At 46.5% G+C, this 12,443-nt stretch overlaps 2 protein-coding genes across 8 annotated transcripts in view; one reads left to right on the top strand and one right to left on the bottom strand.

Moving 5' to 3' along the window:
- The window catches only part of LOC121922948 (zinc finger BED domain-containing protein 4-like), a 152,303-nt gene extending 147,294 nt beyond the window's left edge, over window positions 1-5,009 (bottom strand). For 2 of the 5 annotated variants that reach the window (XM_042452912.1, XM_042452913.1), the window contains exon 1: window positions 846-2,167. In XM_042452912.1, the coding sequence (XP_042308846.1) occupies window positions 846-879 (34 nt within the window). In that variant the 5' untranslated portion in view covers window positions 880-2,167. Of the gene's footprint in view, window positions 1-845; window positions 2,168-4,234 lie in introns of those variants that run through there. The other 3 variants (XM_042452910.1, XM_042452909.1, XM_042452911.1) reach the window with 3 other exon arrangements.
- Window positions 1-12,443, top strand: part of LOC121923010 (zinc finger protein 664-like) — a 49,008-nt gene that overhangs the window by 5,923 nt on the left and 30,642 nt on the right. The gene's annotated exons all lie outside the window — the stretch shown is intronic.

Below are 12,443 nucleotides of genomic sequence, written 5' to 3'. Positions count from 1 at the left end.
TGCGTATTGGACGCACAGCGTCCAGACGCGTCGCGGCGCCTATGACGTCGCGAGTCCGCGCCAGGCGCCTCGCGACGTCATAGACGCGCCGCAAGAAGAAGCTCCGAAATGGAGCTTCTTTTTTGCTCCGCGCGGGAGCCGCGTGGTTTGGCTGCTGCGGCTCCCGCGCGGAGCAAATGGCGGCGGCGGGGGAGCGCCGCAAAGCGGCGGTTTGTACCCCGCCATAGAAATCTCACTGGGACATTAGAGTCAAAGATGAATCACAACAGAATCAATTTTTAAAAACTGAATTTGTAAAAGAATGGTGTGTGGTACAACATTTGCGTTGTGTTTTTCAAATTCCGCACCCCCAAAAAACATTAAAGCAGCTACAATATTAGGGAAAAGAATTCCCCTTCACAGGCCTGTCTCATGTAAACTCAGGGCTGTGGCTCCCTTGATTCAATCAATCAATCAATCAATCAATCAACCTGTGAGAAGTCAAAGGCTTTCATGGCCGGCATCCATAGTTTTTTGCGGGTCTTTTGGGCGATGTGGCCATGTTCTAGAAGAGTTTATAACTGACGTTTCACCAGCATCTGTGGCTGGCATCTTCAGAGGATGCTGACCTGGAAGAGGTTGACATGGGAATCACGTCTCCTTACCCAGGAGCACACAGTATATATACCCACTCTCTTTCAGGTCAGCACTCTCTGAAGATGCCAGCCACAGATGCTGCCAAAACGTCAGGAATAAACTCTTCTAGAACATGGACTCATAGCTTCTGACCGTTGCCCATGCCTGGTGTAGGGGGAAATGCCAGAAAGGAACTTAATTGCTTCATTATGTACTTTCCTAACTCTTACCCAGAGATGCCGCATTTTCATATTTCTCTAGCATGACCTTCTTGTAAAGAATCCTCTCCTCTGGATCCAGGATCTTCTACTCCTCGGTGAAATACCTCCTCAGGGTAGATCAGATGCTGAAAGGAGGGAGAAAAGTCCTTGTTTAAATAGTCTCTCCTTTACATATGCTCCCTTACACAGAGAAATAATCTCCTCACACCCTCCCAGTTTGTCACAGGACGGGCCAGTGGCGTCCCTTGGGTCAGTGTATTATGGTTGATCTCAAGTAGTGATCATACGAGCAAAAAATGTGCCGCCTGATCACCTAGATGTGAGAATTTACAGATGGTTCTCTTGCAAATGAAATAAAGGAGCCAGACATTCTTTTTGCTTTTAAGGCATCAGTGCCATAAAACGGCAGGGGTGCAAGAGGCTGTGAATGTTCACAAGTGAAGGTAAAGCTCTCTTGCCAATGAGGTGTTGAGATTGTGTGTTGTTGTTTTTGCAATGACTGGGTTCAAATTTGCCAAACTAAAACAGAAAATGCTACCCAGGAGAAGGGGGGGGGTGAGGGGGAGGTAGCTTGGTACAGTTTATGAGGGAGATAGAAATGCTGCAGCCCAACAACATCCTGATCTTGGAAGCTATGCAAGATCAGTCAACTTTGCCTCAACTTTAGGTGGCGTTGAGGTAAACTTTACCTCAAATTTATGCAGTGTTGAGATAAAACCTTACCTCAACTTCAGATGGTGTTTTACCTTAACTTTATGTGGTGTTGAGGTAAAGCTTTACCTCAACTTTTGGTAATGTTGAAGTAAAACTACCGCAACTTTAAGTGGTGTTGAAGTAAAACTTTACCTCAAGGTAAAGTTCCTGGTGCAAAAGCATGAAGAGTTCTTGGGAAATTCAGTGTCATCCGCCTAACAAAAGGGGCCTGTGGCCTCACAAAGGATGGAGACATATTGGATAGCAAAGGGTGTATCTTTTTATTGTGTTGCAAATGGCTGTTAAATTTCCTGGACTTCTGAGGATCTCCCATTTGCCACATGGCCAGAAGGAAGAGGTGCCTGCCTGAAATAAATACCCCTTGATACCATCTGAATTGAGAACAGAAACAGCAAAATGGAGGCCTCCACCTTCAGACTTCTCCATTTTGAGACTGCTGTGGATGCTGGGCTTTGCAGTATACTCTCTCTGCTCAGGAACAAAGAGGAGGGAAGGTTAGGGAGAGGAGCTTTTTGCAAATCCCATTCATTCCTCCCCCTCCTCCCACATTCTTTTTTCCCTTTCCTGAGGAAGAGTCCTGTGGAACTCCAAAGCTGGCACAACTCCCAGGTCCTCTTTCAAAGTTGACGCCTCTGTGGATGGGGCTGGGCTGCAGTATCCATCTCTGTTCAGGGAGTACAGGGGAGCTTTTTGCACTTCCACCCATTTCTCCCCCCCCCCTCCCATTTGCTTCGTTCCCTTTCCTGAGGAAGAGTCCTGGTGCACTACAAAGCTGCGCAACTCCAGTTGCCCTTTCTCAGTGCTGCCTGCTGTGGATGCGTGGCTTTGCGTATCCATCTCGTGTTCAGGGAGACAGGGGAGCTTTTTGCACTTCCACTCCATTTACTCCCCCCCCTCCCATTTGCTTTTTCCCTTTCCTGAGGAAGAGTCCTGTGTACACTACAAAGCTGGCGCACTCCCAGTTGCCCGTTTTCTCAGCAAGTGCTGCCCTGCTGTGGATGCTGGGCTTTGCAGTATCCTATCTCTGTTCAGGGAGACAGGGGAGCTTTTTGCACTTCCACTCCATTTCTCCCCCCCCCCCCCATTTGCTTCTTTCCCTTTCCTGAGGAAGAGTCCTGTGACACTACAAAGCTGGCGCAACTCCCAGTTGCCCTTTCTCAGTGCTGCCCTGCTGTGGATGCTGGGCTTTGCAGTATTCTCTCTCTCCTCAGGGGCTAAGAGATAAAATGTTATTATTATTGCAATACCCATTTATTTCTTCCTCCCTCCACCCTCTGCCTTGGTCTCCCCATGCCCCATGGAGACAGTCCCAACAGGACACAGGGGGTTTCCAAAGGAAAGCAGGGGTGATTTTTTTTTTTGGGGGGGGGAGCTTGCCAACATATACTCCCTCCCTTCAGATTGCATCCCCTTCTCCCCACATTTCTGCAAAACTCACCAGAGCTTGCAGATTTACCTCTTCTTCATCCATGCACCAACCCTTTTGATGCTGTTTCTCTCTAAGGAAGCTGAAGAGACCCTCCCCCTTTCCTGCCCCTTCTCTCCCCCCCAAATCCTCCCCCCTATATTTCCTTACTACGGCTCCTCCCCCCTTTTCTCTCTCTCTTTCAAACAGCATATTCCTTGCCATTCGTGGTTACTTTGACCTTCTTGTTGTTGGGTGCTTTCCATTCATTTCTATCTGCCTGAACATGAGCCAGCGGTGCGATGCTGCAGCAAAGAAGGTGAATGCAATTTTAGCCTCGATTAAAAGCATAAGTTTCCAAATCGAGGGAAGTCTTAGCCTTATGGTTAGTAGTCCAGGAGACGAGTGGAAGGAATCCTTATCTAAATATGGGAGTGGTGGCCAAGACATTGGAAGACAGGAAAGAAGACGAAGGACCTAGAAAACTTTAAATTAATAAAAGTGTATTTAATAAAGATAAATGCAAAGTTCTACATTTCAGCCACAGAAACCAAATGTGATTATAGGATGGGGGATACTTGGCTCCATGGTCCAGACGTGGCCTTGCCTTCTTTGCTTGAACGCTCTTTCCAATGCTTGGCCTTAGCATCAAGAGACTGACACCTGTCCTCACCATCCTCTGAAGGCACCCTCTGCCTTTTCCTCCCCATCTGCATCCTGTTCTCTCTACATCTCTGTTAGATCAAGAGTTACACAATCCCCATGGAGTTTTCTATTCTTTCTTCTGAACTGGCTGGTTCAAGACAAGGCTCCCTGGATTTGGGGCTTTTTAAACAAAGGTTGGATGGGCATCTGTCACAGTGAGGGCTTGGATCGTGTCTTCCTGCAGGGCAGAAGGGGTGTTGGATTGGATGACCTTTGGGGATCCATTCCAACACTAGGATTCTATGTATTCCTGCATAGCAGAAGGGGGTGGGATAGAGGGCCCTTGCGGGATTGGGAGTCCCTTCTGACTCTAGGATCCTAGGGATTCCTGCATTAGGATGGCCCTTGGGGTCCCTTCCTACTCTAGGATCCTGTGTATTCCTGAATGGCAGAAGGGGGCTGGATTGGATGGCCCTTGGGGCTCCCTTCCAACTCCAGGTTCCCAGGGTTTTGCCCTAGAGGGGAATTGCAAAATCCCCCCCAGCCACCGATCTTTCCCCCCTCCCCTTCTCCCATCAGCACATGGGGGGGGGCTTTCCCCCACTCCATCACCCCCAAATCTTTTCCCCTTCACCTTTTTCCTCCACTAATATTTGTTTGCCGAAATCTGCTTCTGCCCACTGGCCAAAGGAGGGTCCATTTGTTGCTTTTTGCCTTGGAGAATGCCAGGAAGAAATCTCTTGCCCAAATGTTGCCCTTCTAGGAAACGCAGCCCAGTTCTACTCCTCTCTTCTTGGCTCCTCCAATGGGAAAAAGAAATAAAGAAATGAATAGTATCTTTCTCTTGCAGGCTTAGAGGGTGCCCCAGTGGTGGCAAGGAAAGGTGCATCCCTGGCTCCATCCCCACAACCTTAGTTACCTGTCCAAATGCATAAGCAGAGGGGCACCTTGAGAAATGCAAGGTCTTCTGCCCAAGGAAAGGGTTCTGCAGTCCTCCTAGGACAGAGATAGCCTGTTAGAAGACTTTAATCCCTTTCTTATTCTTTGCAGGATGGTTTCCTTTCAGTCACATATTGCAAAATTATTATTACTGTTATGATTATTTGTATTACTACCTTTGAACAGTGTTTCATATGAGGGAAATTTAAAGTGTTTGGAAAGCCTTTTATGAGACTTTAACCCATTTCTTATTCTTTGCAGGATAATTCTTTGCAGGATTGTTTCCTTCATTCACATATTGGAAAATAACAACAACAACCTATAAATCCCTTACAGCGTGTCCAGGAAGGTGGAAATCTTCTCTCCCTGTTCTTTGAATGTTACCATTTCTAAATGTCAGGTTCGTGTCCATTTATCTTCATGAATAGGATCATAGAGTTGGAAAAGAACCCCAAAGGTCATCCAGACATTCCTCTTCATCCTGGAGAGAAGTGACCAGTGGGGTCCCGCAGGGCTCTGTCCTGGGCCCAGTGCTGTTCAACATCTTTCTCAATGACTTGGATGACAGAATTGGGGGCATACTTATCAAATTTGTAGATGACACCAAATTAGGAGGAGTAGCTAATACCCCAGAGGACAGGATCAAGATTCAAAATGACCTGAATAAACTAGAAAGCTGGGCCAAAGCTAACAAAATGAACGTCAAAACGGAGAAATGTAAGGTACTGCATTTAGGGCAGAAAAATGAAATGCACAGATATAGGATGGAGGACACCTGTCTGAAGGAGACATATATATGTGTGAAAGGAATCTAAGAGTCCAAGTAGATCACATGTTGAACATGAGTCAACAGTGCGATGCAGCAATTTTAGGCTGCATCAATAGAAGTATAGTGTCTTCTAGATAAAGGGAAGTAATAGTGCCACTGTATTCTGCTTTGGTCAGACCCCACCTGGAATAATATTGTGTCCAGTTCTGGTCCCCACAAATTCCACAGTTCAAAAAGGATATTGAGAAACTGGAGCGTGTCCAAAGGAGAAGGGTCTGGAAACCATGCCCTATGAGGAAAGACTTAGGGAGTTGGGGATGTTTAGCCTGGAGAAGAGAAGGTTAAGAGGTGATATGATAGCCCTAATTAAATACTTGAAGGGAGGTCATATTGAGGAGGGAGCAAGCTTGTTTTCTGTTGCTCCAGAGACTAGGACCTGGAGCAATGGATTCAAACTTTTATTATTGTTATGCTTTATTTATATAGCGCTGTAGATTTACAGACAAACAATAAAATGGATAAAAGTGCATTATACAGATAAATAATACAACTACAGGAAAAGAGATTCCAGCTCAACATTAGGAGGAACGTCCTGAGAGTAAGGGCTGTTTGACAGTGGAACACATTTCTTTGGAGATTGTGGTGGAGTCTCCTTCCTTGGAGGTCTTTAAGCAGAGGCTGGGTGGCCATCTGTCACAGGGGATGCTTTGACTGAGAGTTCCTGCATGGCAGAAGGGGGTTGGACTGGATGGCCCTTCTTGGGGTCTCTTTCAACTCTAGGATTCCATGGTTCCTCTTTTCCTCTCCCTCTCCTTTAACTTTTCAGCAGGAGAAAAGGGGAAAGTGGGAGAAAGCGAGAGAAACCAAGACATTTTAAAAGCTGCTGAGAAAAAGAGAAGGCACTAGAATAGATTAATCACTCTGGTAACCCAGAATAGGTATTATGTATGTATTATGCACAGAATTGGTGATTAGGGGAAGATGTTTTAATTAATGCTTTACAGTCCATTAAGAGCCCCCCAACCCCCCAATCCTGCACCAAGGCCCCCCCCCCCCCCATTGCCATGTATCTGCCCCCCCCCCCCCAGCTATGATGCCAAAAAAGAAAGCAGCCTTCCTAACCCACATAATAAAAGCCCACTTGGGGGCATCTTCTTTCAGCTCTCTTGGCCCCTTTTCGACCCTTTCGCCTTTAAGCCCCCCCTCCACCCCACCACTGCAGCCGCTCTAGGAGTTATCTGAGAGTTCGTCTCTCCTAACCCTTGGAGGACTGAGTGGAAGGTACCACTCTAGGAATCCAAACGCCCCTTTCGCTAACCCTTGGAGGACTGAATGAGGGAAGCCACCGCCCTCCTTTGCCGCTCTAGGATTCTAAGGGGCGTCTCGCTAACCTTTGGAGGACTGGTTGGGAGACTCCGCTCTGGGAACCTGAGAGCTGGTCTCGCTAACCCCTGAGTGACTGGAAGACGCTCTAGGAATCTGAGTGCATGTCTCGTTAACCCTTGGAGGACTGACTTGAAGATGCCGCTCTAGGAAGCTCAGGGCTCCTCTCTCTGACTCTTGAAAGCCTTCTTCTTTCTTTCTGTGAGTCTCAAAGGTGCTACGGAGACGTTTATCACACTATGCTCTTAAAGAGGTACTATTCCAGTGTGACTCCTCTAGCAGCCTCCTGTTGCATGCTGGGATTGGCAGTTTTAAGGAGCTGAACTTGAGATTCTAGATACCCCGTCTTAAAACTGCCAATCCCAGCATGCAAAGGAAGGCAGCTAGAGGAGTCACACTTGAATAGTACCTGCTTTAAGAGCTCGTCTGAAAACACCAAAGACTGATACTGGTATGGACCTTGGAATGAAATTCTTTATTGCGGCCAAAGACCAGCATCAATATAAGGATATACCAGGAAACTAAAATAAATACACAATGCAAAAAGATGGGATAAAAACCTGCCAACTAGAATGTAAATAAGTCGTTTCCGTTACAGTAAAATAGCTTCAACTAAAAGAAAATAAACCGTATGGGCTTCTTGCCTGTAAGAAATAATAAAAGTAGATGAGCGATATCATGTTTACCAGAACGCGACACATTTATGTATTTTAACTTGATCAGGTGTTCTTTTCCTACAAGTGGTTGGGCTAGGCAGGAACTGTGCCAGTCCGACCCTTCGTGCCATAGCAGGAACTCTCCATCAAAGCATCCCCACAGATGCCATCCAGCCTCTCCTTAAGGCCTCCAGAGAAGAGCACATTCCATGTTGAACAGATCTTACTGTCAAGAAGTCCCTCCTAGGTTGAGGTGGAAGTTGCGCAGTCCTGGAAGCAAGCATAGGGCCTTGGTGAGTCTCAGCCTCAGCAAACCCGGTGACAGTTCGCCTTACATTTGGTGGCCCTCCTCTGGTATGTTTAGCCGTGGAGAAGGACGGTTAAGGGGTGGTGTGAGACCTTTGTTAAGATTTGAAGGGGTGAGATGAAGCAAGCTTGTTTCTTCCGCTGGCTCCAGGACCTGGACCAATGGATGCAAGCTGCAGGAAAAGAGATTCCACCTCAACATTAGGAAGAACTTCCTGACAGTAAGGGCTGTTCGACAGTGGAACAAACTCCCTCAGAGTGTAGTGGAGTCTCCCTCCTTGGAGGTTTTTAAACAGAGGCTGGATGGCCATCTGTCAGGGATGCTTTGATTTGTGAAACGCTTTGATCTGAAGGAAAAGCGGTATACAAATAAAAATATTATTATTATTAATATTGGATTTCCTGCATGGCAGAAGGGGGTTGGACTGGATGGCTCTTGTGGTCTCTTCCAACTCTATGATTCTACATAGCCGTGCTCGTCTGTAGAATCAGTACATAGAGAGATCTTGTAGCACCTTTGAGACTCACTGAAAGAAAGAAATTGACAGCATGAGCTTTTGTAGACTTCAGTCTACTTCCTCTGGTGCATTTGGTGGAGTGGAAGCCAGGTACAGACGCACACACACACACCACACACACACACACATATATATATATATATCATCGGTATGTGAGGATGTCGATTCAAATTACAAGTCCTTTGTGTAAGTAGTTTCCTGGACAGGGTTGTGCACAGTTTGTCACTGTAGCCTGTGTGCTTCTACAGTATGGCATAGATCACATTGGAGAATGAGTACGTGAAGGCTCCCCTAATATTGTGGGTGATGCCATTAGGTCTTGTGATGACATGTCCTGGATAAATGTTTGGGCAGAGTTGGCGTCTTAGTTTGTGGCAAGGCTCAATACCTGTGCTGTGTGTCATCTTGTAGGTGAGTAGCCGTTTGAGGTTTGGAGGCTGTCTGTAGGCGCATAAAGGAGTGGCATTATTGTCCAGAATAAGTTGTAGTTAATTGATGATGTGCCTGAGAGGTCCCAGTTGGGAGCTGTATGTAACCACTAGTGAGGCTCTTTCATTTTCTCTCTTCAATTTGTTCTGTAATAGATCAGTCCTGGGTACATGTCTTGCCTTGTTTATTTGTTTTTGTGGGAACTGGGAATGGGGATGAAACAGAGAGACACCCCACAGGTGTTTTTGGAAGGTAAGACAAAAGAGGGAGGAGCAGGAAGAGCCTCTCTTTGGTGCCAAGGCGGGAAGAGGGTGAGTCCTCCTGAGCCATGTATGAAAAAGGAAGCTCCCTCCTCCAAGGGGTTTATCACACGGGGGCTGATTTCAGCACTAAAGAGAGATTAAAGTGCATTTAAAGCATCCTATAGAGATGAGGTGGAAATGGGAAGTACAGTAATTGCACGAATTATTATCACACACAATTGCGCAAATAAAGTGATATCAGAAATGCATTGTCGCTGAAATCCAGAAAGTAGAAAGATGCGCGTCAGTGCTTCTTTGTGACCACTTTAATGGTGGGTTTTGTGTGACGTTGTGTGAAATCCTTTCGCACATTTCCCCAGGATATTCATGGGATAAATCCCTGATCTCATCTCATTCGTGTGATAAACTCCCAAGGGCTGCAAAAAAAGGGGAAAAAAGACCCAGCTCAGAAACCACCTTGTTTTTTTCTACTCCTAGGATCTTTTTTGTGGGGTCACCATGGGAAGGGAGGGTGGAACAGTGTAGCGCTAGCTTGCTACAACTGGCCCCCAAGGCCCCCGGCATAATTAATAGACAGTAGATAAAATATTTTAAAATAAACACATGTACAGTATGTATATGTGCCTTCGAGCCACTTGCCGGCTTATGGCTACACCATGAATCCCATAAGATTTTCTTAAGCAAGGACTCCTTGGAGGTGCTTCTGCCAGTTCCTTCCTCTGAACCGGAGCAACAGCTCCTGGTATTTTTTGGCCATCTCCCATCCGAGTATTGACCGAGGCTGACCTTGCTTTGCCTCCAAGATCAAAAGGGATCTGGCTATAGTGCTGGTCACTCCTTTGGAATCCAACAGATGTCTGCTTACAAACATTGCACAAGTCACTAAAGAATGTATGGAAAAACAGAAGGCAGGTCATGGTGTCAGTCAAGTAGATAACAGTTCCTGTTGCAGAAATCTGATCTAATCGATACACTCCAGGCACAGACACAGATCCCATTCAGCTGTTTCTCACAAGAAAAGCAGGCTGTTGCATGTTTCCTCTGGGTTAGACTAAAGCATTTCCTGCCAGTCTCCACTAAAAATGTCTATGAGAGATAGCAATTTAATATAAGAAATCATTTTCAAATTTTCTAACCCATGTGCCATCAAAGGCACACAAAAACACACAAGTATCAGTTTGCACGAAAAACAAGGGGAACCAGTGGCCTTTAGGACCAGGGTGCAGATGACAATTGCATTAACCTTCTCTTTTCAGTGTGTCTTAAAACCACCGCGCTTCCTGTGGAGGTGTCCCATGCTCTTCACCTTCCGGTGTGATCCCATGGAGTTATTTTTGGGACAGACTGTCTGACCAGACGGAGCAGTTCAAATACAGACTGCCACTGTGCCAAACAGGAGCGTTCACATCTCGGACCCTGGTGAAGCTTTTTGAGCTTTGTCAGGACTTGGCTGGTTGTTTGGAGCTACGCTGCAGTTCCTGCTTACTCTCGTTGGACAGACAGAGGGAAGAGGTAGCAGAAGAAATCATATTTGTGTGGTGGGGGGATGACTTACAGATGTGTGGGTAGCCACATGGCCTCAATGCAAAGGACATGACACCACAAAGTGTAAGACATAATGTAGGGCTTTGAATCCTGGTCTCCATTGTAGGCCAGCGCTCAAGCCACTTTGTCATATTGGCTCTCTGCTCCTAGGAAAAAAAGAAATTTAGAAAGATCCATCCTATCCTCCACTTTGCAGTAGTGCCACTACTGCCAAGTAGATAAATTTCTCGAAGGAGAACAGCAAACATGGTATTACTCAATAGGCTTCTTAGTCATGCTCAAAATGGAGGACATTTTGGAATTCCTCCTGGACAGAAGGTTGAAATGTAGGACACATCCTGGGGAAAAAAGGACATCTGGTCACTCTGGGCGATGGGAAGATGGGGGAGCAGCATCCAGGATTAATTCTTCAAAAGAGTCCTTCACTTCTCTGGCCTCTCTCAGATTGGGAGTCCTTTCTCACTGGGGAGAAAAGTGGAAGTAAACTGCACCCCCTTATGCTCAGGCGAAGAAGGGATTGAGAGTCCTTCCTCACCATGGAGAGGTTTCTCCCTTTGTGCCTGGTCACCTTGGGAGTAGCAACTGAGTGGCTGATTAGCAAGGACTTTGTTCACTGCTGGCCTTTGGCTGCAAGGCTGGCATGGGCAGGAGGCTCTCCCTAATGGCGGCATGGCTACTTGCACACCACCATTGGGGACAATGCAGACGAGCATCTCCATCCATAGAGGTATAGTGTCTAGATCAAGGAAGTAATAGTGACACTCTATTCTGCTTTGGTCAGGCCCCACCTGTGTCCAGTTCTTGGCACCACAATTGAAAAAGGATGTTGAGAAATTAGAGCGTTTCCAGAGGAAGGCAACTAAAATATTGAAAGGTCTGGAAACCCTGCCTTACGAGAAGAGACATAGGAGCCGGGTATGTTTAACCTGGAGAAGAGACAGGTAAGGGGTGATATGATAGCCCTGTTTAAGTATGTGAAGGGGTGTCACATCGATGATGGAGCAAGCTTGTTTTCTGCTGCGCCAGAGACTAAGACCAAGAACATTGGATGGAGGCTCCAGGAAAAGAGATTCCACCTCAACATTAGGAGGAACTTCCTGACAGTAAGGGCTGTTCAACATGGAACACACTCCCTCAATGGAGAGTGGTGGAGTCTCCTTCCTTGGAGGTCTTTAAGCAGAGGCAGGGATGCTTAGTTTGTGAGTTCCTGAATGGCAGAATGGGGCTGGACTGGGTGGCCCTTGAGGTCTCCTCCATGGGTCTATGATTGTATGAATATGTGAAATTAAAAATGGCTAAAATCCATTGAAAGACTTTATGCACACTAACAAAACAGCACAGCATACCATTGAATGAAGAAGAATGTTTTACCCTGGAGATGAGGGAGGATGGAGTTTGAAAGTCTGGGATCAGCCACCAAGGAGACCCTCTTTCATGTTCAGTTCTGGCAAACATGCCTGTGAATAGGGGCCTCACAAGAAGGGTGCAGGAGGTGCAACTCCACCAGATGACATCCTAAGGCTACAAACATCCTTGTTGTTAAGTGCTGTGGAGTCGGACCAGACTCAGGGCAACCCTGTAGATAAGAGCCTCCAAGAGCCCCTGCCCTCCACTGCTCTGCTTTGGTGCTGCCGTTTCATGTCTGTGAGACAGGAGAGGGCCTTCTTGATGGCTGATCCCAGACTTTGAAACTCATTCCCTCCCTGTTAAAAACAACAATAAGGGCTTTTTAGTTATGTTAGTAGCAAGAAGAAGAAGAAGTAAATGGTAATGCCTCCTTTTTGAATTGTGGTGCCCAGAACTGGACACAATATTCCAGGTGGGGCCTGACCAAAGCAGAATACAATGGCACTATTACTTCCCTTGATCTGGACATTATACTTCTATTGATGCAGCCTAAAATCGCATTGGCCTTGTTAGCTGCCACATCAAACTGTTGACTCATGTTCAACTTATGGTCTACTTGGACACCGCAAGTTGAACATGAGTCAACAGTGAGATGTGGCAGCTGAAAAGGCCAATGCAATTTTAGGCT

This window comes from Sceloporus undulatus, chromosome 2 (genome assembly GCF_019175285.1).
Source record: "Sceloporus undulatus isolate JIND9_A2432 ecotype Alabama chromosome 2, SceUnd_v1.1, whole genome shotgun sequence".
Lineage (NCBI taxonomy): Eukaryota > Metazoa > Chordata > Lepidosauria > Squamata > Phrynosomatidae > Sceloporus > Sceloporus undulatus.
The sequence above is the reverse complement of the archived record's forward strand: the minus strand, read 5'-3'. Positions and strand labels throughout refer to the sequence as shown.